This window comes from Phoca vitulina, unplaced genomic scaffold (genome assembly GCF_004348235.1).
Source record: "Phoca vitulina isolate PV1807 unplaced genomic scaffold, GSC_HSeal_1.0 scaffold24, whole genome shotgun sequence".
In the NCBI taxonomy this organism is placed as follows: domain Eukaryota; kingdom Metazoa; phylum Chordata; class Mammalia; order Carnivora; family Phocidae; genus Phoca; species Phoca vitulina.
This window is the reverse complement of record NW_022589727.1, coordinates 15,880,992-15,905,367: the sequence shown is the minus strand read 5'-3', so window position 1 is coordinate 15,905,367 and position 24,376 is coordinate 15,880,992. Positions and strand designations below refer to the sequence as shown.

Genomic DNA, 24,376 nt, shown 5'->3' with positions numbered 1-24,376 from the left:
TTTTTTTTAAGATTTAATTTATTTATTTGACAAAGAGGAGCAGTGTGGGAGCGGCAGAGGGAGAGGGAGGAGCAGGCCCCCTGCCAAGCAGGGAGGCCGACGTGGGGCTCAATCCCAGGACCCTGGGATCATGACCTGAGCCGAAGGCAGTTGCTTAACTGACTGAGCCACCCAGGCGCCCTCCCTTTTTAAGTTTTATTTATTTAAGTACTCTCTACACCCCACATGGGGCTCAAACTCAACGACCCCAAGATCAAGAGTCGCACTCTCTTCGGACTGAGCCAGCCAGGCGCCCCAAAGGCTTTTGGGGAAACAGCAGAGGCCCCACACAGCACCCAGACAAGCTATTTACAAGAGAAAACAAGACCGAGACTGGGACTGTTAACACCAAGACCAGCAGTTTTTCAAATGTTAAGACATTCTGTGCTAAGATAATGAAAGGATAGAAAATGTTCCCAGAGTGCTCAGGCTTTCAGCGCTTCTCAAATAGTAATTGACGTCACATGGGTGACCCTGCTGGGGTGGGTGTGACCGCCTTCCCTTCCCCACTGACCGAGGACGAAACTGAACCAACTGACATGGTCCAGGGGGGTCTGGATGTGGCAGATCTGTTCTTAACTGCTACGTGACAGGACCTCTCAAGAGGTTGCCGTAGCCCCAGATCCACCGCGGACTGGGGGACCACACACAGCAACGCAGAAGCACATACTCACTACAAATACTCTTCTGTGTTCTCTGCTATTTTATTTATGTACTTATTTTTGCTTGTTGGTAATAAGTTCTCTCTTCTTAGGCTGCTCTAGGAAAGCACCTCAGATATAATATGAATCCAGTGTTATAACACCTTCTCTTTATTGGATTTTTCTATTTGAACGGTTGGTAAGAATATTGGAATCAACAGACTATGGATTTAAAAGCAGACACTCTGGAATCAAACAGGCCTCGATCCGAAATCCAGGCATAGTTTCTGATCAGTTATTAGATCTTAAGCAAGTTAGTCAAGTGAGGTTAGTTAAACCTTAGTCTCCTCCTTTGTAAAACGGAAATGATAACCACCACTCCTTGAGGGGCTGGATGAGGACTAAAGGAGAGACCACACGGATCCACGCTCATCAAGATGGTCTGCACACATCAATTGCCTGGGAATCATGTGAAAATGCAGGAGCTGACTCAGGGGCATGGGGTGGAGAGAGCCCGCATTTCTGACAAGTTCCCAAGTGATGCAGAGGTTGCTGGTCGGTAGGCCACGGTAAACAAAACTAAACAAAACCCTGGTATGTCTTGGTCATTATTAATGATTACACTCCACTTCATAACGACAGAATCAGTCAGAGGTTGTGACAGCTGACATAAAAGCTCTGCAAGGAGGGAGTCTCGTTTGTCTCTGCAGACTGCAGCCCATTAGGATGAGAGCTCTGTGGCCAGAGCACGCCCCTCGTTCACTTCTGCCTGGACCCGGTCCAATGGCTCACCTAGAACAGCTAGGAAGCTGGGAATGCTGAAACAGCTCTAATTTTAAGTCATACTCCTTCAAACTACCTGGCAAAAAAACATAGCAAGTTCAGGTCTCATAACTAATCCACAAGCTCAAGAAACTTGCCTTAAACACTTACTTCTCAGACCACAATAACAAGATGGAGGATTTTCTCATGTATCAAGTGGATATACACGTGTGTGCATCTCTATCTGTATGAATGTACTATCCATGACCATGCTGTCTAAATGGGGGAAGGTGGAGAAATTACAAATACCAAATAAATACATATGTACATATACAGTGTCTCTACTAGCTTGGTCCCTGGCATGTGGTGGAAAGCATCCGCATGGGACAGGTGCTATAAATAATAGTTCCGTTTTTCTTGGGTTGAGAGGAAGGGTAGGGACCGACTGGTGAGACACCTGACTGAACTGGGTTAACCTGCACTGGAGACATGGAGTAAAACTAGAAGATGATGATTAAAAGCTTCCAAACTAGTCCTGACATTCTAATTTGGTGACCACATTACTCACAAAGGAAGCGCCATTTATCTCTGCCATCCTTCAGCATTCCTTTCTGAATTCCTCTCCTTTTTTCCTAGAAGCCCCCAACCTAATGCTCTCTTAAATCTGTCAACCCTTTCGGGTAGCACATTTTTACCTCCTTCCTCCCAGACAGGATCGAAACGCCCATCTTCCAGGGTTCACTGCCAGGTGATCAGGGGAAAGCAGTTGTTCAAGGTGTAAATAAGGCTAGATCCTCCCAGGAAAGGTCTGCATGATAAAGGTGATTTTCAAATGCCTACCTGGGAGGGGAGGGGTGCTGGGGTGGAGGGGCCGGAGGCACAGAATAGCCTGGTGATGTGGGAATACCTGAGCTGCTCTGGCAGGCTCCCAATCCTCTCCCTTCAAGGTTGCCCCAAGTTTTCCAGGGTTATATACATGGACTCGCTTTATGACTTCCCTGCACCCCGCATATTAAACACAACCAAACTCACTGCCTGGAGAACCAATAGGGGCTCAACTGATTGCAGTCACTCAACAGGAATCACAGATCTCAGAATGCGGTGGGTTTCCAGAAGGAAGTTCCCACTGGGGTTCCTAAAGCAGTCTCAGAGCAAAGTGCTGGGACAAAACCTCTGATCGAAGTTCAGACGCTCTGGACTGTTTACAGTCCTATAAGAGATCGTCTGCTTTGTTGTTTTTGAAAAATCCCGCACATGGACCAAGTTTAGGATAAGATATGAATAAAAAAAAAGTGACTAATAAAAGTTGGCAGTCATATATAAATGTATCTTTTTTAGGGAGAAAGAACAGGCTCTGTCAGGTTGTTAAAGTATAAGCTGAAAGGAAGTCTGACTGTAAAGAAAGTTGAACAGAAGAACGGGGAGAAATCCTGAAAACCTAAAACGTCTAATTAGGTTTGGTCTCCTGTGGTAGAGAGGATATTCTGTAGCTTAAAGCCATGGGCATTGGAAAATACAGTCCTTGCTATGGTGAGGTATCTCAACCGGCTTAAACACTCATTTATTTCTAGACTATCTAGAAGCTCAATCCCTGTTATAAAAGACTTGACACCATTCAGAGCCCATCCTCTCTCGAAGAATAGCAAGGGGAAACTTTTACAAATCTGAAAACCCAAAGGGCCTAAAATCTTACAGAACCTAAAACTTTAAAAGTTCATCTGTTTCCACTGTGTTGTGCGAATATCAAGCAGACAATTCCTCCAGCTTGAAGCGCACTAACTTGCCCATCCTCTACAAACCCCCACTGAGGACTGAGGGCAAGGGCCAAATCGTGCTCCTTTAGACAGCACTTCGCAGGTAGACAGAGGCTGGATCAACAATGGTTGACCTGAATTCAGTGTCTTTACAACACCACTAGTGTTCAATGAAAAAGTCTGCCCATGCAAAGTTTCAAATCTGAAAGCTACGTTTTTCTTTCATTTTGGTTCATCAAGGTCAATCGATAGCCCTTTTTGGACCAACTAATTTCCCCTCCCTTCTCCTCTTTCTAAATTGTCCAGAGAAGTCTTTGAAAAGGCATCCTGACTAACTGGTATGATGCGGTGAAGGCTAAATCAAGAGAAGTAAACACAGGTCCTAGAAATAAAGCTCTAGCAAATGACAGACCCACCTTATATGTTTGTTCCCAAGATTTTCAACATGGGCAACCGCACCGCAACTCCTACATCAATTTTGATTTTCAAATGGCAGCTAGGACACCAAATGTTAACTTGAAACTGAACTTTTTATTAAATAACTGAAGTGGGGTTTTGACTGGCCTAGGCCAAGGCAGAACCCGCTTCAGCAGTTCCACGTGCAAGGAGCAGTCCTACCTGCAGAAGGGGCTCTCACGTGTAGTGACAAGAGGAGAGCCTTTTAGGTAACATCTATTTGGGGGAGCCAGATTTTAAAATCAGGGTGACACAAGATTTAAGTTTTAAATGAACGTGAGCCACTTTCTCGTTTGGCAGCAAATACTTCTTCCCCTGTTTCCTGGGTCGGGTTTAATGGCGGGCCGGCATACACGAAGGGTGTATCATGACTGCAGTAATAGTATGTAAGAGTTAAAAATACACATTTCTTTCCCAAAATGACTGCGGCAACACATTACGTGTTTCACCTTTTAACTTTATTTTGATCTGGTTTTAATAGTTAATGAGGCCAAAATCCTGCCAATGCAACCACTTGCCAAGTGAAAAATGGATTAATTTATAAAGATTCCTGGTACAAAAGCCACAACAGTAGATGCTCAATAACTGTTTCCTGCATGAATGAAAAAAGTTACATAGTTACGTTATTGACATTTAGTTTCTCCACCAATCTGAATGGGAGAGCAAATATTCCCGTAGTAGAAAAAGGAAGGTAGCCATAAACTAACATTAAAGATCAGGAAAATACCTGTTTTAAATAAGGCAGCTAATCCTAATAGCTCCAGATAACCATTACAAGAAAGTCTTGTTACAATTGCTTTGGCTGTTAAACCCACTACACCCTTCATGTTTACAGAAGTTTGATTCCCTCCGTAAGAAAGCAGCCCTCCCAAATTAAAAACAAGACTTTGGCAATTATTTCAATAAACATAAAATGCATGTTTGTTTGTTTCTATTAAGCAGACAGATTAAATATTCCTCCTCCCTTCCCACACTAAGCACCTGAATGAAGACTTTTCCCAGGGCTATCAACATCTGACTTCTCAAAGGCAAGGTCACTAACGACTGCGTGTGCCCCACAGAGAGGCTGCTCCAATTTTCAGCTGGGAAACTGTAAGGCCCGACTCTGGCCGCTAACGAAGCCAAAGAAACAGACACGGACGATGGGCTCCACCAACTCCAGAATCTCCCCACTGCTTATTTCCTACCTGCAGAATTCCTTAGAAGTATTCCCGGAAATAATCTGGGCTGAAGTCAAATAAGAACTGAAGACACCTTTGGCACAAGCTTACGAATGTGTCTAAGTCTATTTCAGGGAGCTGATTTTCACATTTTTGTTCGGTGCTGGAGAAAGGCACGGTTTATAAAAGCTCTAGCGACAAAGCTATGATATTTAGAGAATCTAAACTCTTATTATATTCTTTTTGTGTAGATGATAAAGACTAAAGTTAGAAATCTCTGTAGATGGATATCGAAGCTGAAGTATTGTTCTCTGAGGCAGGAAAAATGCTGTATTTTCATGCAAGGAGAACAGCTCTGAAAATGTAGGATGGGCTGTGCTAAACCTTTTTAAATGTACCATGTCATCTCCAAGATTGCTAGGAAGCTGCACCAGTAACTGGATCATCTTAGGTCACAACAGCTATGCAGGAGGAGGGGAGACAAGAATTGCCCTTTGCTTTTAACTGCCATTCCAGAGAATTAGTGAACTTCTTAAAGCAACCATCACAACCATCACCATAACTCCTCCCCGCCCCCCCCAAAATCAACAAAAGCCAGGAACTTCACGTGAGTCAAAATCACAAATTCCATAATCGTTAATCCTTGAATGCATTCATTTTTCAACCAGTCCCACAAATGACACACTTAGTAACACTCTAAGAAAGTAAAAATTAGAGTAATAGGCTCTTCATTTTTTTTGAGAAACTTGCAATGTTAGAAGAGATCAGAGCATCAGGGTGTGAGTGTTACCAAGAAGCCTAGAATAATATGGTCAACAGCGGAATTCCGTGCACTGCCACTTGATGAGCCTAGCCGATATTAAGGTTAGACAGCCCATGTTTATAATTAAGTAATAATGACTGAAGCTCCAGGTACACACAGCATTTCCTGAAGATTAATGACCGGCAAGAGGAGTTGAGCTCCTGAAGCAGTGCCTTGGGCCAGTAACCCCAGCCAGTCAACAATCCCCAGGAAATGCCCTGGACCTCAAATGGTACAGTGATTTTAATAAATACAAGAGGAAAAAGTTTAGTATCAGCTTTCTACATAAACTAAACATTCGTTTCATTCTTAGAATGCGCAGCGAGCTCTATAGGAGTTAATAAAGAGTTTTCTTAAAACTTCTTAATGCTGATTAAAAAAACTTACTTTCACATAAATGAAAGGCTGACTTAAATATGTGCAAAAAGAACAACTCTTTGTAGTGTTTTAGCTACAAGGAACTTATGCAAAAATGTTTGCATAATAACAATCTAGCCAACATATGGACACTCAAATCTGTATGTAACTTTAATCTATATTTAACTGACTATAACTCAGAAAAAGAAAAGAATCAGTAGTCAGGTTTAGAGAACTGATTTATCTCCCTCAGTGGAAACAAGACTGTGACAGGGCAACTGCATTCCTTAGACCGAAACAAAACCCACTCAGCAACTCCCTCTTCCATCTTTTGTGAAATCTTCAGTCATGATTCTATAGGACACTGATGTCAAGAAACCAGCAGACAGATGCCAGTAGACAAACTGTTTCATTATTATTCCATGCAGATCTAGACTTTAATAAACTTTCTCAGGCGTTTAACTCTTAATCAGGTGCTACTCTACACCAGGATGTTTCAAGGGTCTTACTTGATCAGAAGAATGTGAACATTTATTTTTGCTTTCAAAGAAAAAGCAAACCCAAATTCTCCAAAGAAGAATTCTCCTCTCGGCCCTCACAACTCCATAAAACCACCCCCTGATCTGTCGGAAGTGTACCACGCACACTGGAAGTAGAGAAAAACACATTGCCTGCAGGTCCTGTGTATTTTAGAGAACTTTGGTGTTTATATTACCATTCACAGCCCCTTTCTCTGCTGGCCTTGAGGCTTGCTGATTAGCTGGTAAACCTTTGAAAGGGTCAGTTTGTCTAGAACTGGAATTTCCACTTTGGAAAAAGCACAGAGGTACCTGACATCTGTTCCTTGAAGGGCCTGCACTACCACCTCCAGACTTACAGTCGAAATTCCTACTTCTGCTTGATGGCAGGGAGGTCAAAGCTGTAAAACCTCCAGGGGCTACGCCTGCCTGCAGAACAGAGCACAGTCCCCAAAGACCTTCTGGTTTCTGGCTCCTTTAGAGAAGAGTCTCCAAAAGATGAACACAATTTTAAATAATATGAATACATTCCTCTAAATAATAAGACAAGAAGCATCCGGGGAAGCCCTCCCTCTCAACCTAAAATTTGGTACTGCTAGGAATTAAATAATTTTAATATTAAAACAGTTCCCTAATCCTTGATGAGGACTCTGAAGCCCAGAGAGGTGAACTGATTTGCCCAAGGTGGCTCAGCTTCTGGGCTACATTTACAACACTTAACTGTGGGTGCTCTTGCCACACTACTGTGCTGTTTGGTCTTAATGAAATATCTATATTCTCAAGTCTTATCTGCCCCCTAGATGGTGAGCCCCATGGGGCTAGGGAAAGGCAGCAAGGTTTGGTCCCCATGGTGCTGGGCACCACAGGGCACAGAGCCTGGCTGGTAGTGCGGATACCCCTTTCCGTCTATTAACAAGTGACTTCAGTTTATGGAAACTACACCCCAAACATCACTTTATGTCCAGCTACCTGTTACAGCATAAACTGGCACTGGACTGCCAATCTCTCCACTCCCCACCCACATACAGGAAGTGGGCTTGGCATGTTTTCTTTTTTAGTATAGAATCATTTTTTTTTTAAATCTTCCTAAGTTATGGCGAATATGCAAGAGAGCATTTTAATGGTTACTTTATTCAAATATATTTTAAGTAACTGCTTCCTTTACATGCACGGTATTCTGGCACCCTGCCTTAGAAAAGTCATGCATTCAATGGAGAGCCGGGCTACCTCCTACGGACCTTTTGTTCTGCGAACTTTGAAGTTTTAACCTTACTGCGCAGCACGGATTTAGGGAGCGTGCCTTCTCCCATCTTTTAAGGTGAGATGTAAACTTTCCTGAAAAGCACCAAGAGTTAGGCTTCTAAGGCTGAGATCCAATCTGGTTCAGTCTACTTAGCACTTTTTAAAACTCCTCCCCGCCCCCACCCCAGACCTGCATTAGCACGAGTTAGTCCCGAAACGGTACCAGAAACATTTCATGCATAGAGTTTGGTTTGGTTACCTGGGTGGGGGAAACAATGGCAGGTGAAACTACTGTGGGAGAATTGGTGCTTCTGTGCCCATTGGCTTCTGGAAGAAGAGGCAGGGGGTCGTGTTTCACGGAAACCACCACCACCGCATCCACAGGCTCCGAGGGGCGGATACAAAGTCTTTTGGGGGAAGAGGGGCCGCAGATATCCCCGGACCCGAACACGGACTCGTACAGAGCGCGCTTGGGCGCAGCCTCGGATTTCACGTCGGGCCCGACCTGGCTGTCTTTGGGGAGGATATAGGTGTTCCCCAGCGAGGGCGGCTGGGGGCGGTGGTGGTGGGAGGGATGGGTGGGGGGATGGTGGGAGTGGTGGCGAGCAGCCCCGTTCAGAGCCTCCGAGTAGCAGCCCTGCGGGGCGGGCGAACCCAGTTTGGTGCCGATGCCCGCGATGCTGTTGAGCGTGGCAATGGAGACGGCGCCGATGCAGTGGTTGGTGTAGGTCTTGGAGAGCTTGGCCGCCTTCGAGAGCATCTGCATCCTGGTGCCCAGCAAGTTCTTGCCAATGGCTTTGTTCTCGTACCAGGTCACATCGCCCTCGCTGCAGTGGTCCCGGGGCCGCTGGAAGAACGCCTTGCAGAGAGGGTTGCGCTTCGATAGGTACTTCACGAAGCTGGCGTAGGGGCAGAACTCGGTGCCCGTCTCGTACATGCGGGGCAAGTTCTCCTCGTCGCTGCTCTCGGCACGCTTCTTGCTCCACGACGACGAGCGCGACTTGTGGTAGGGCCCGAGGGACTTAAAGTAGACGAACTTGCGGCCGTCCTCGTCCATAGCCAGCCCAAAGGAGTCCTCCTCCAGCTCGCGCTGGTTCTCGCGGCCGCGCGTGCAGAAGTACATGCACGTCTCGAACCAGACCTTGTTGAGCAGCCCGAAGGGCGTGTTGGTGCTGAAGACGCTGGAGGTGTAGAGCTTGCGCAGGTCGGCACGCGTGATGGCTTGCTTCTGCACCACGGGCCCGGCGCCCTGCTCCTCGAGCTTGCGGATGACCGCGGCCAGTGTCAGGTTGGCGCTGCGCAGCTCGGGGTCCTTGGTGAGGTCGAGCGTGCGGCAGTACGGGGGCTCGTTGAGGTAGCGGTTGAGGGAGCTGCGGATGCTGATGAGCGACGACTTGCTGTAGAGCTGGCCGCTCTTGGAGCGGGCCTCCGCGTAGAAAGAGCGCAGCACGCGGCACAGCGCCCCCTTGTCCATGGTCTCGAAGTCCGGGCTCTGCGCCTTCTCGCTCAGGTACTCCCGGAAGATGCGCACGGCGTAGCGGGTGGCCAGCCGGGTGTTCTCGCTCAGCCGGGCCCGCTCGGGGCGCTGCAGCACGTCGGGGTCCAGCTCGGCGCTGTCCCCGGGCGGCCCGCCGCGGGCCCGGGGCGCCAGCAATCGCGGCGGCGCCTCGGGCTCCAGCGCGGCGCTCTGGTCCATATTGATCATATGGACCGGCTCGGGTTCCAGCTCCTCCCCGGCCGAGTCCTCGGGCTCCAGGGGCTCATCCCAGTCCAGCCCCATCTCTTCCTCCTCCTCTTCCTCCTCCTCGTCCTCCTCCAGCCCCCCACCTCCGTCCTCCTCCTCGTCCCCCGTTATCTGCACCTCCTGGATCTCGTCGTCCTCCTCCTCTTCCTCCTCCTCCTCGCCCGCGCTGCAGTAGTGCGGGCGGCCGTGGCGGCGGCCGCGGCCCCCCGCACCGCGCTCGCCCTCGCCCCGCTCCCCATTGTTCTCGGCGGCGGCGGCGGCGGCGCTGGCGCTGCCGCCCGCGCTGGTGTTACAGTCCCCGCTGCCAGGCATTCTCGCCATATTGCCGTCTCTCTGCCAGTCCTCGGGCAGGGCGCATGCGCTATATTGGACCGCAGCGCTGAGAGCTTTTGTGTTTAATGACCTTCAGCTACCGGGAGGCAAAGCCGGGCTCTTAAAGGAGCCGCGCTCCAATTGTCAGTTCGGAGCGCGGCTCCGGAGGGGCAGCGGCGCGCAGGGGATGGAGGGGAAGGGAGGCGGGGGTAAGTTAGACAGGGAGAGGGTAAGGACTGGGACTGGCTGGACCCTCTTCCTCCCCAACCCCTCTCCCCAGTCCTAAGAAAACTTTGAAAGGGGGGGGGGAGAAAGGGGAGGGAAAGCTGTCGGTGGGGGTGAAACACTCCCAACTTACCCTCTGGCGGAGTGGCGCGCGGGCCCGGGCGGGAGAGAGGGAGGGCCGGCGGGAGGGCGGGGCGGTCTCGCTTCTCTAAGTAATGCCGGAGGAGCGGTGCCCCTTCCACCGCCCCCTCATTGCCCCCCAGAGCCGGGGGTTCGGGGAGGCGGCTGCGCCGGGCGGGCCGCGGGTGCTGCTCGGAGAAGCCCGTGTCTGGCGCCGCCCGAAGCGGAGCGGAGCAGGCAGGTTAATGAGCAGGGTGGAGGAGGCACGGCGAGGCCCCGCACCCTCTCTGCGCCCGCGGCCAGGGCGCAGCGGGCGAGGCTTGGGAGCGGGATGGGGCTGGCGGCGGCGGCTCCCCCACCTACTTGCTGGCGGCGAGGCGCGGGGGCCTGGGGCCAGCCGCACGGCTCCCAGCTCCCTTTCCGACTCTTGCAAAGGAGCGAAACACGCCCCACGTCAGCCTCATCCCTTTCGACTTTTCCAACAGCCTCTTTTAAGCTGTCATTAAAGACCTGGGGCGCTCCCCGTAGGTCTAGGGCAAGTCCGCGCCGGTCCCGCCAGCCTGGGGAAGGAGCAAGAAAGAAAGACTGGGAGTTGCGGGTGGGAGAGGAGACACCGGGAGAGGCGCTCGGGACCCCAGGGACCCCCTCCCCACAGGCGCTGGCCGCCGCCCTCCCTGCCTCGGAGCACCCTGACATAACTCCCTCTGGCGAGGCGCTCCACCTGGTTGGAGCTAGAGCAATGCCCGTCCCTGAGGCCCGTCGGCGGGCGGGCGGAAAAAGTGAACTTGGGGCTCGGCCGCCCCCGCCACCGCCACAATTCCGGCAATTCGGATCCCGGGCGCGCGCTCGTTCCAAGTTTGCCAACCGCCATTCTTTCGCCCTCGGGGCTGCGCTGCCTCCGGCGCACGGGGGCGGATACCTCCGAAACTGGAAAGGCGGCCAAAGAGCTCGCCGGGTCCCGCTTTCCCATAGGAGACACTGTCCCACTTCCAGCCGAACGCCCGCCCCCCGGCGCGCCCAGAGTCTGGGCGCGTCCTCGCGTCGCCGCCTCCCGCGCTCTCCCGACCCAGGGGCAGCGGCCCCAGAGCCGCCCGAGACCTCGGCTGTTTTCTTTGGCGGCACAGCCCCGGCCACCTCCGGAGTTCGCACTGCATCCCAGTCTTCTCCTCCTCGGGCAGCCCTAGTGTCCCCTAGCGCTCCCGTCGGCTCCGAATCCCAGGGGCTGGGGAACCAACGGAGCCAAGTCCCAGCAGCGCGACCCCCAGGGCGTGCTGACCCTGCAAGGAAACAGCCTCGCCAGCTCCTCCGGGGCGTCCTCGGATTTGCCCCCGAGTCCTAATACTAGGCACTTCAGCTGTATAAGTCTTGTCAGTTGTCCGTCCCCCCGCCCCCTTCCCGGATCCCCCGTCTTGCTTTCAGGGCAGTTTATAACTTTACGCATCAATAGGAACCCATCCGTCATAAAATGTAAGAGGGGGTAAACTAGGTTTCTGGGCCGTGTGGGCGTCTAAGTGGGAGTTGACGGTGTCTTCAGCCATCAGTGCTCGCCCTACGCGTGTTTCCGCGGCCCTGGACCCGGCAGAGCGTTGGGGAAACTGCGCCAGGTGTGAACAAGTTGGAGCAAGTCGGTGCCTCCCGGGCCCCCTCCCGTTCCTCGGGCGCACACACACACACACACACAAGACACGCTCTCATCCGCCTTGCTGTCCTCGGGCGCGCACACACACACACACTCACACACACACACAGACGACACACGCTCTCATCTGCCCTGCTGTCAGCAGAGAACCCTCCGGGGAGGTGAGGAATTCGGTGGTTGCACCCCTCCGGAAACATCCCCGAGGTGCTGCCCGCTTTGTCCGAAATACACTGTGTCCCCAAAAATATGTAGGAAGGCGTTTGTTTGTTTCCCGGAGCTCAGGGCAATAGGCAACTAAGTTAGTTGCACACGCAAACCCGCGCACACACCAGTCGCACAGGGCTACTTCCGGAGGCCTGGCCCTTTGTCCCGGGATGCTCCCAGGTTTTCCGGGCGCCCGAACACTCGGGAAGGGAATTGCATCAGTGTTGAACACTCAGGTGGGCGCCCAGCAAGTTACCTACCAGGGGCTGCTCTCCGGCGGCCCTCACGGCCAGCGCAGTGCACCGAGGGGCTGCGCTCCCGGAGCGGCCTGGGGATACCCGCCCACTCTCCAGCCCCGGAGCGGAGCGACTCCCCAGGTCTCCCCACTTATGCAGGCGAGCCCCCCTCCCCGCCGCCCCCCCAGCTCCCCTCCGGGCTGGGCGAGCTGCTTTGAATTGCTTGCAATTTGCCGGAGGCGGTGTGCTGGGTTGGACGCTCCGGGAAACAAAGCGACCAAAAACAGCTCCCAGTTGACGTCAACTTATTTCCAGAAAAGAAAATAGTTTTGTGCTCCCAGGACAAAATTCCCCCCAGGGCAGGTCTCTACCGGCAAAAACCAAAGGGGAGAGGGGGGTGATGGGCAATAGCAGAACCAAAAAACCCCAAGTGCAAATAAGTTTTTAACGGATGTAGCCAAACAACAGCTTCAGATGCTGCCTGGACAGTTTGCAAACAATAGGCAGGACCCTGGCAGACATTAGATAGGAAAAACGCACCTTGGAAAGTATGCCTTGGCCTGATTTTCTGGCAACTATGAATCTGCTTCGTGGCACCAGCTCCTGAACCCCTACCAAAATTCTTTGCCCATTAATGATTCTTCATCAAATATTGGAAAAGACCTCTTCAGGTTAGAAACTACAGTATCTATCAGGAAGAACACCCAGAAAAACCCTTCCCGCCACCACCAAAGATAAATAAATAAATAAGTCGCTTAATTTTTTAAAACCCGGTGACACAAAATTACAGTTGAGTTCATAAAGGAGTTCAATTCCAGGTTTAGTAAATGATTCCTTAAAAACATCTTGTGGTACCATACACTCACTACCAAATTGAGAGCATCAAAAAGGCTTTCTTCTTATTATTTTGGTAAGGAAGCAGTAGTGGTTGTCTACTATCAGGCCAGCTGATAAAGTGGGATTCATCCACTTTGACTCTGCCCTATCATAAAATCCACTGAACTCCCCCACCACTTACAACTGATGGCTCCTTTGTAAGGATGATTCCTTTATTTCTTGTGCAGAATGCATAGCTTCTTCACATAAACTGATTCCAGTCCTGTATGAAACACTTATTACAATTATTTCACTGTCACAACTCATTACTATAAAAACTGTGCTGAGATGTTTGTATCTTCAACAAGATGCTCCACATTTTTTAGCTCTTTCATAATCATTAAAAAGTATCATCGATATATTTGTGCTGCTCCATTTCTTAGACTACCTGAAAGTAGTGACATGGTTATTTTGGAAGGAAAAACTCCAGATGTTTCCCCTTCATTTTATAACTCATCTACTCCCATTCCATGTTCACATGTTATGAGAGGTTATACCATATAGACACATATGCATTCAGCTCTTTTTCCTCTTTGCTTCCAATCTACTGAGCATCATCTGTTAGATCATTGGTGTAGTTGCTTTCTATCTGCCTGTTTTCTCTGCTACACCAATATACCTTTGTAGTTTAAGTTGGAGCCTGGGTCATGGTGAGCACTCCAGTCGTTTACATTAAATGAATGAATGAACAGATCTGTGTGTAGTTAGATCTATATTTAGCAAGAAACTTCTTGGTAAAAAATCTTAAAATGCCATGGATCTGAATCTCTACATTAAAAAATCAGGACAAAAAGCAACTGCAAGGCAACATTATTGTTTGCAACTTAAAATAAATGTAAAGACTGCTTTGGTTTACTATTTCCCTACCATAATTTCCTCTCTGGTAGAACATACTCTAGGAAGTTACGGCAGAAGTAGATTGAGGGACGGAGGAATGGACGTTATCAGTGTATTAAAAGAGGTGGTTTGGGGAGGATTTAAATTGATAAATTCAAGAAATTTTGTGGCCTCTTGGGGGCAGAGACCAGAAAAAGCATTTGGTTCATCACATTCAAGTCATGCTTTCTTGATTTGATTACTAAAAGATTCATAAAGTACAATGCAGGTTAAATCGTATTTCAAATTTGAAGCTATTCTGATATCTTTGTTTCAAAGTTTCACTGTCAAATTCTGTTGAATTCACTTGAAGGTCATCTTGAGTAATACGTTTTGAACTCAGATGAAAAAGAAAACCCATGTACTCTAACTCTATAAAGTGGAAGCAAAGAAAAATAACTCCAGAAGAATAGAACCTATGTCTTATTTATTATTGCGTCTCCGGTTCATTTTCAACACAATTCCTTAGCATATTTTAGCAGACTGGTTGGCACATAATAGACACTCAGTAAACACACAAATATTTGTGTGTGGGGAGAGAGCTAACCTCAACAAAAGGATGTGTAGCAGATTGGTTAAAACCTCATCTTTGAAACAGGACTGCATGGGTTTGAATCCTCGTTTGGTCTTACCCATTGCCTTTTTAATTTTTTAATTATTTTTTAAGATCTCATCTGTTGAAGTAATCTCTACATGTAACGCAGGGCTGACTTACAACCCGAGACCAAGAGTCACGTCCTCTACCCACTGTGCCAGCCAGGTGCCCCATCTAGTTGCCTTTTTTTAATGTGTTGGTTCTCTCATTATTTTATTATCTGTGTGATAGTTAATAGCCCCTACCTCATAGGATTATTTCAAGAATTAAATGAGGTAATATGAGTAAAGCACTAATACAGTGTCTGGAACATTAGTAAACATTCAACTGTTAGCTCTCTATTTATTAAGGCTCTATTTTCCAGGCTTGATTACAAAAAAGAAAAGCAAGGCCAGAAGGGTTCACAAAGATTGAGCCACTGGCCCATGGTCTCCCAGACCTTGGTAAGGCAGGGACGTTTGGCTTCATAGCCCATACCTTAGCCACTTGACCACATACAGCTTTCTGGGAACCAAAGAAAGAAAACAAAGTCTTCAAGGGAGCAATTACCTACCATTAAAATACTTCTATGGGTCATTGATTTGGGAATCAAATTTTGCAAAGTCAACATAGTACTAAGCTGAGTCCTAAGCTTGGATTGCGAGCAGAGCAGAGATGCCCTAGGAAACTGTATTCTTTGTCACTAGGTACCTAGAACACTAGTACTATTTTCCTGGGCTATTAGAAGTAGGGACCATCTGTGTCTTAGAAGAATCGACAGTCAAGAATGTTAGAGGCCAAAGGAATGCCCACAAACCCAACCAGACTAGAATGAGGTGTTTTCTATTGAAATCCTAGGCTATTTTGCATAAATCTCCTGGGGACAAGGAGGGTACTACCTATTTTTATCTTTGGTGCTTTGTCAAAAAACAGGTCAGAGTGAACCTAACAGAGTGATTGACAGGAGTAGAATTTTTAGTTTCTAATTGCCACCTGGTAACTCTAATTCTTGATCTACCTAATAATCACCTACTGGTCCTGGACTGTTTTTAAAACAAGCAATGTATGCGGGAATGTGGTTTTCCATAAGTAAACTATATTTTTTGTGGAGCTTAAAAGTGTGCTCTTTGTTATAATAATAATCTGACAATGAAACCGCTTGGTTAATAAAAAACTCAAATGTAAAGACTGTCAAAGTTAAACATAAAATCAATGGTATTTGTTTCTTTCTATTCTAGTCACATCTCTTTAAAGGATATGTGAGATTGAAGTGGATGTTAGTCCTCTTATTAATAAAATGCATTTCTATGCCATTGCAATACTAATTAAGGTGGAAAAAGAAGTAAAGATATGTGTTACTATCGTGTCACAAATACATATGTATTAAATAATGGAGGAACTATTTATAGTTGTCTTGGAACATAAAATATTCCTGAAACGACTTGCTACCATTCAAAAAAGTAACCTATTCAATAAACCAAAGCAAAACAAACAACAAAAATCTAAAAACCCACTTTATACTGAAATGTTGGTATGAAAATGTTATTCTCATATTTTTAAATTGTCAATATCAAGTAAGCTGGCCTTTGAAGAAAGCAATTAGGCAATTTCTCAAAAGCCATAAAAATGTTCATGTTCTATGACCCAGAAATTGCTTCTAGAAATTATCTTCTTCAGAAATACCTAATTTTCTTTGTAGTTTGGTAAAGTTTGGTTTATTGCATCTAGACCTCTTGGACAAATGAGTTTTGCAGTACCCATCACAAAGTTTGCCCTAGAACAACATATAATAATGTCTTAGAGACTACTTTTGTTTATAAAGCTTACAGAGTAATTATTTGTTGAATGAAGGAAGGAAAAAGTTCAATTAGGGTAAAATCGTGTCTTCTCAATGTTCTATAGCAATGTCAAGCACCCTTGGATGAATATGGATAATGACGGTGAAGGTAAAGGATATAAAATAAAAGGGCAAAGCAAAATAAAATCTAAAGCTCACATTTCAGTATCTTCACAACTTTGAGAAAGTTTAAGGACTGGATTTGAAGCTCTAGATATCAGAAATTAGTATCTAGATATATCGTGGCAATTCACAGGATGTGCGGAGGAGTGGGTATATACCTGCCCCGTGGCTATGTTTCTAAATGAACTAAAAAAGAAAAAAAAAATCCCCTTTTAAATACCCAGAAGCACTAACCCACATTTTGAACTAATTGACTTACTTTTTCTTAGAAAAGCTTAATTTAAGTGATAGGGGCACATGGGTTTATCTGAATATTTAAAGAGGCCCTGGGATGGGGAGGGTTTGTTCTATTTCTTTAATCTGATGCTGGAGATCCAGGCTTTGCACCTGATGGAAGAGGACAGCCTTGGAGAGGGGTGGGAAAGCAGGTAACCTTGTGACCGCTCTATTTTGGGATCTAAGTTTGCAGAGCCGGGGCATGGTTGATACCAGCATAGAACTCATAATTCTTCATGTTTACTCTTCCTACAGTCTGTACTTTGATTAGGATACCCCAAGAGCCACATGTTGTCATTATTCCAAATGACAGCAGACTCCTCAGTCCATGATTGCATCTGTTTTACTGTCTTTTCTCTCTTTATGGCTCACCTCTCTTAAAAAAAAAAAAAAAAAAGGCAAAGCCTTGGTCTATCATTCTTTTCAGATTATAAAAGCAGTAAGTCTTGTTGGAGAAGATTCAGAAAGTACAGAACTCCGGAAAAATATATATGCGCCATATTTGTTTCTTAGCATTTGGCAAACGCTTGCTGTGGGTCTGGTTTTTTGTGTTAGTACTCTCGAGTTGTTCTCATGAATATGTGTGAAAATTGTTCCTATTTTCCAGATGAGTAGATACCCAGAGGACTTAAATAACTCACCTAACATCACATAGCTAGTGAGGGTCACTCTGGAGCACCTACAGTTTCTTAACAATCCACCAGACCCAGCCCTTCAGTTCTATTTCCAGTGCCCAGAAGAAAAACACTATTTCCACTCGAGTATATTTCCATGAATTCAATATCATTGGTTTACTGTTAAAGTAAGACGTCATTCAAAATACTGTAATCAGTAGATTTTTGGCAAAAAATGTAAAGTATGAGTTCATTTATTGAAAAAATGGAACTAAAATCGTATGTGCACATTTTATAAATGTGCCTAGCAAGCCTAAAACCACAACGATCTTCCTACCACCCTCACCCTCCATTCTAGATGTTTTGATTACACTGCCTTGCACAGCCCAGACCTTTGTAAGGGATGCTGCCTTGTTCACGCCACTGATGAAGGGACAGATTTGCCAAGCCAAATATTCCATCATATGACGACCCAGCCCTGACTAATTGGATCAAGGATAGGTCCTTGGACAACCAATCCCTAGGCTAACTAGAAGCCTGGATTGCAACTCTTGGGCCAAACAGCCTCTCTTTCTAGGAATTATGACAAGAGTGAGAAGAAAGGGCAGCAGAGCCATTGAGTTGGCCCAGTCCTTCTCTGGGGCTTGTTCCTGCTGAGAGCCCTGGGGGTGGGGGCCGGAAGACTGCCTCGCCCTATCCAGACTCATCTTCCAGTTTGGCCCTCCTAGAATCCTGACCTTGGTTTTCAATGAGGTTCCACTTCCATTATAGTCCCCCTCTATCCCTAACATTTAACACCCCTTGCTTAGAACCAGGAAATCCTAACTGTGCCTTCACTCTCAGCCCGGGTGCAACTCCCAAATCTCAGACTTCGTGAAAGTCACCACAATTCACCCTCTATCCAAGATTAAAACTTGGACAACATCCCTTCTCCTTCCTCCTCTGTCATGCTCTCTCTCACCCTCCATTTCTCCTAAAGCACAAAGCCCTACCAGTTCTCACGATTTGCTTTATTTATTTATTTATTTACTTACTTACTTATTTTTAAATAGGCTCCAGGCCCAGTGTGGAGTCCAACGCTGGGCTTGAACTCATGACCCTGAGATCAAGACCTGAGCTGAGATCAAGAGTTGGATGTTGGACGCTTAACTGACTGAGTGACCCAGGTGCCCCTCACGATTCCTTTAAATCCATCTATTGTCTTCATCCAAATGTGGATTAATTATCTTCCCCCTGTAGTTGTTATCTTGGGCTGCTGTAACAAAATACCACAAACTGGGTGGATTAAACAACAGAAATGTGTTTTCTCACAGTTCTGGAAGCTGGAAGTCCAAGACCATGGTGCTGTCAGGGTTCTGGTGAGACCTCTCTTCCTGGCTTGTGGAGAGCTGCCTTTTCTCTGTGTCCTCACATGGCTTCTTCTCTGTGCATGTGTGGAGAGAGACAGATACAGATCTCTGGTATCTCTCTCTCTTCTCATGAGGACACCAGTCCTATTGGATTAGGACCCCACCCTTTTGAGCTCATTTAACTGATTACCTCCTTAAAGTCCCCAGCTTCAAATACAGCCACCCTGGGAGTTAGGGCTTCAGCATATGAATTTTGGGGGCACACAATTCAGTCCATAATTCCCTCCAAACCTGCTCCTCCTTCCTTATTTTCCGTCTCTGTAGTGCACTCAACCTAGGAACCCAGGAGTCACCGTGACTGTTCCCTCAGGTTCAGGTCACATCTGTCCCATTCGGCTCGTGCTTTCTAGTCCAGTGGCATTACCCTAATCCAGGTCGCCTCTGCTGTTCTGTGACTCAGGGAACAGAGGAGAAGTCGAGGCTGAGGAGGGCCACCCACGGACGAGGGGACAGCCTCCACAGGTGTCCTGGTTGTGATTAGTTTCTTGTCCTTGGATGCCCACGGGATGCCTTCAGATCCTTTAACTTGGCCTATTTTGTGTAGGCTCCTCTTTCTTGGAAACCAATAAACACAGACTAAAACGTGCTCCCTGCCAACTCCTTTAGTGGCGCCCACCATCCCCCAACACCCACCTTACCATCTAGCTAACAAAAGTAATTGCTCTTCCTTAAAAACGCTTGTCTCTCATCCTGCATACCTTGGCTCATACACCCTCGGCCTGACATTCTCTTCATCCCTTTGCTTAATGGTTGAACTCCCAGAGAACTTTTTGGAATGATTCCACATGTTACCTCTGTTTGGAAGCCTTCCCCGTCTTCAGCAGACTCACGGATCTCTTTCTCTATAAAGAGAGAGTATATCATAGTGGTTAAGTGCTTGGGCTCTGGTGCCAGGAAACTTGGATTCAGATTCTGGTTCTGCCACTTATGTGTTGTGTAATTTTAGGCAAAATTCTTCACCTCTTATGCTTGTGTCTTTGTTGATAGCATGGGGGGCGGGGGCTGCTGTGAGGATTAAATGAGTTAATATAGGGTAAAAGTTTAGAACAGTGCCCGGCACACTGTAAGTGCTTAGTAAATGCTAGCAGTAATCATGATCCCGTGCAATATGGATCGCACCCACCACTGGATTGTGAGCCTTTCGGTCTCCACTCAAGTCCTCTGAGGCACCTTCTAGAACTGACTGTCTCTGGCCATTCTTCCCTATGCTTCCTGCCATTCTGGGCAGAGCCCTGTTTTAGCAGTTGCATGTACTATAATTGCTGGTATCTCCTTAACCAGACTCCATGGGCTTCATTAAAAGACAGGAGATTATTATTATTATTATTATTTTATTATTTGTATTCACTTTGCCCAGTGTACTTACTGGCACATGGAAGGTACTCAGCAGAGATGTTTGTTGCATGTGTTACAACTGCAAATTTACTTGCCTGTATCATCCATTTGTCAGCAAGGTCCTTATATCCATCTTATTCTTTGTATAAGGAGGGGCAGTGGTGGTATATGAGACTGACCATGGGCTCAGAGCCAGGCAGCCTGCTTTAAATCATGGTTGTGACACTTTCTAGCTGTGCAACCATGAGCCAACCACTTTTCCAGCCTCATTCCGATGAACTTGACCTGTACCCCCAGCCTGGGCTCCAGCTCACTGCATTGTGCCTTATGTCTGGACCGTCAGTGACCATTCATGCCCCGGGCCCTTGTCTATGCAGCTCCCCTCTGCCTCAGATGCTTTTCCCTCTTGTGCACGTTACACATTCCTGCTTATCTGGTAGGACCCAGCTCATGTGTCTTAGAGGCTTTCATGAAGCCATCCCTGCTCTTTGTTCTATGCTAATACTTCTTTATTCTTTTATTATAATAATATCTCCACTGAGAGGCTCTGATGTACCCGTATGTGTACGTATGTTCCTAAAGAACAGTTTTGCAGGGTTGTATCTATTCAAAACAAGCCAGAGGAAACATCACAAAACATTCAAAGGCTGTATCCTAGAATGATATGATAATGAGAGTCAAGTCTTCAAAAAAGTCAGACCAACTTTTCTTTAGGGAGTAGCTACTCAGGGTGCCTGGGTGGTTCAGTTGGTTAAGCAACTGACTGCCTTCGGCTCAGGTCATGATCCCAGTGTCCTGGGATCTAGCCCCGCATCTGGCTCCTTGCTCAGTGGGGGGCCTGCTTCTCCCTCTCCCTCTGCCTGCTGCTCCCCCTGCTTGTGCTCTCTCTCTCTCTTTCTGTCAAATAAATAAATAAAAATTCTTTAAAAAAAATAAAGAGTAGCTATTCTGGGAGTCGATGAGAGGAAAGGAGGTGAAGAATTCATTAATATCGGTAAGGTCCTTTGAAGATGAAGACGGCCAGGTAAGAGTATTAAGTATCAGATTTCTGTGTAATTAGGGAGCAGGTCTGTTCCAGATCATCTCCATCTTTGGCAGATCCTCACTTTATTTTTGCAAACAATTGAATTCTTTCATTCATAACCTTTCCCTTCATTTGAATATGGCTCTTAAGGGACACATCAAAGGGCTTGGAGATCATCATTTGAATCAGGTTGTCTTTATATATGATGTGGTAGATATGAAATCTTTATTTTCCTTTCTGTTTTTCAAACGGAAGGAAGCCATTCTCTCTTTGAAAATGCAGTGAGCCTTCCCAGAATGTACTCTGCACCTTAGGTCTCTGAGAGAGAAAACCCAACAAGAATACCCGAAGGTGCATTTGAGAGTTTTTCCTGCCCACCTACAAGAAATAAACGAGCATTTCTTTATTCGGGGACTTTTATTTTGCGGGCATCGGTTCGATTCTTGTGAGTCCCAACTCACTTTTTTGAATAAATTAAACTGTCTCTAATTTGCTGCTTGATGCTTCTGTGGGGGTGAGCATACTTTGTTTCCAGAACTTCTTCTCTGTGGGATGTTGAAGTGTTAGTGCCAATTTTTTTTTTCCCCCAAAAGGAGATGGAAGAGTCAGGTTTAGTACTAAGCATTAACTCAGCAGTGGTTGCTAAACTCTTTGAAATCATTAGATGAAAGGCAAAAATAAATCTGCACTAAGTATACATATCATCACTGTTTTTGTTGTTATTGTGGGAATCTGCCATTCAAAGAGTATTTTCTTACTGAATAATTTTCTCTCTGAATTTATAATATCTTAAGTTTTATTTAGGAAAAATATGTTTCTCTCATAGGTATTCTTTAAATTTCTTACTGAAGGTAGCTTTTTAGCTTAGTAGAGTCTGAAGCCTATGGGATATAGTCAGTCCGTTCCTTCATCCTCTACCCCATGCCTAACAAACCCAAGCGCATAGCAGGGACCAACAACCATTGGTTGCACTGAACTGAATCGAAAGGCTTGCCATTTTGACATGTGATCAAATAGCTATAATTAAGCACTGTTTCTTCTTCCATAAAGTCAACGCAGCCTTTTGGCAATTTTAACCATTCTTCTTGAGAATCCCATTTTCCAGGCTTCGTGGTCTGTCCCAGGATCCGACCAGTGTATCTGTGGCCTGAGCAGGGCAGCAGGAAGCCGGATTCCAGAATGCCAGCCGAGTGTGCCCAGGCTCCTGCCCTGTGTTTTCTCGGCTGCACTCCTGCCCTGTGTTTTCCCTGGCTGCACTTCTTACCCGACCAGGTCCACACCTGCGCTTGCAGACGCACCGGACCAGTTCCGCCGAGCTCCTTCGGGCTCTCCTACAACAAACCAACAAAAGCTTGCCACTCCCCGCGGGGTGCGCTGCCAGGCTCTGAGCTGGTTACCAATTCACCGAGAAGACAGCTCTGAAATTGCTGCTGCCTACGGAGGGTGAGGGTGGGTATATATAGAGATCTCCAACTTGATGAATCTGTTTGGGAAGTCGGAATTTGCAGTTTGGGGAGCGAGCTTGTTCAGGGACCGTCTGCGTGAACATTCTGCTGGAGCAGCCTGTGTGCTGAGTTCACGGGGCTGGCACTTGACGGTTCAGCTTGACTTTGCAGGCTCTGTGGTCTCATCCCAAAGTCACAGCCCACACAACTGGCATTTCCCCTGGTGGCTTGGAGAAGCTTAGACAATAATCCCCAAGCTCTGTTTCGGAGGCCCGATCTTGAAGGGGAGAGGGAGGGGTAGTGACGACGCCATCTGTTTCTTTCCACTCAGGAATCTCTGCCCCTATGTTCCTCGGGCTGGTTCGGGCCTCAGCTTCGAGGTTGGTGCCACAAAAGGCTGCTTCCTGAGACAAGAGAACAAGGGAAAGGTTTCCCTCCCTGCTGCAGAAAGCTCTCTGGGAGCTAGGGAAGAAGGGAAAGGACTCTGAGGGTCCCCTGCATCCCTCTCTCTCCCAGGGGAGTTCAGATACTCATCAGGCTTCTTCTGATACCAGTTGCCTGTTATTCCACAAATAACTTTTTAAGAGGATATATCCACACAACATTGATGTCTCTATCTTTTGGTACATCTCCCAGGACCGGGCATTGGATGGTTTCTGCTCATCTCTATGTTAGGATAAGAAATCTCCAGGCATTTGTCAGTGTTTCAAGAAATGTGTTACTACTAATTCTAAGATGTGGGTATTGGAAAATTATTTGCATACAAATTATATGAAAACCATCCTGGAATTTATTTGCAACCCCAACGTGCTTTCTCGAGAGTAGAGTAAGTGTTACAGGTCCAAAGGAAGGCCCATCTTAGGGCTGATGTGGGAATGAGAGGGAACTGCAGTTGTTCTAGACACACGGTCCAGTACTTCTCCCTTTAGAACACCCACTGTAGCAAATTGGAATGGAATACACACTTTGAAGATTGAAGATTTCCTCTAGTCCATGTCAAAAAAGCAGTTGTCTCTGAATGTGATCCCATCAGAAGCAAACCAACAATGAAAATGATATATTTTCAGAAAAATATTGTTTATGAAATCAAAGTCAAGATAATCAAAGCCTTACTTTCTTAAACATCTGTAAGATTTTAAGTTAGGACTTTTTAGATTATTTTCTTCTCTGGCCGCTTGAAAATTCATTCCCTGTTTCCTCTCTATTTAAAATAAGCCATGATTAACAGATTCCATAAGGTCATGTTAAATGAAACCCCAAATACAGCAAAAGTAATGTAAGTGGAATTATCAAGGGGGAATGAGTGAGTGGAGTTAAACATAAATGGACCAGCTCATGCATTTTTAATGATTCCTTTTCTTCAATGTGAAACAAAAACAAGGAGGTAGGGAAGGTGTAAAGGCAGTCATTTATATAATCATTGCATCTAAAACCGTTACACCATAGAATAATAGAAGTAAAAATAAAATAGAGTAATTAGCATGATCCATTGAGAGCTTAATCAAGGCCAACACTGTTTGCTGCCTGTTAATTTGTAACTAATTTGCTGCCACTGGTACACTTGGAGACTGAACTCTATAGATTATAATGTAAGTGGAAGCCTGGAAACTCAGCACACAGCCCCGATACCTTCTTGTGCTAAACTGACCTTCATGTTGGTACTGTTGAATAACCTAAAGTTGCATTCCAAATGTATCTTCTTTGGGAAAATAAAATGCTTGTCCTCCTTCTTCTCCTTCCCCCCCCCCCCCCCCCCCCCCCCCCCCCCCCCCCCCC

General features: G+C 46.6%; 1 protein-coding gene across 3 annotated transcripts in view; it reads right to left on the bottom strand.

Moving 5' to 3' along the window:
• The window catches only part of KCTD1 (potassium channel tetramerization domain containing 1), a 177,679-nt gene that overhangs the window by 78,343 nt on the left and 74,960 nt on the right, over positions 1 to 24,376 (bottom strand). Inside the window, exon 1 of one of the 3 annotated variants that reach the window (XM_032421397.1) lies at positions 10,146 to 11,098. The exons of 1 other annotated variant lie outside the window; for it this stretch is intronic. Coding sequence is in view for 1 of the 2 variants with exons in the window: in XM_032421395.1 (XP_032277286.1) it covers positions 7,991 to 9,796 (1,806 nt within the window). In the remaining variant the exon portion in view is untranslated. Of the gene's footprint in view, positions 1 to 7,990; positions 10,116 to 10,145; positions 11,099 to 24,376 lie in introns of those variants that run through there. One more of the 3 variants, XM_032421395.1, reaches the window with a different exon arrangement.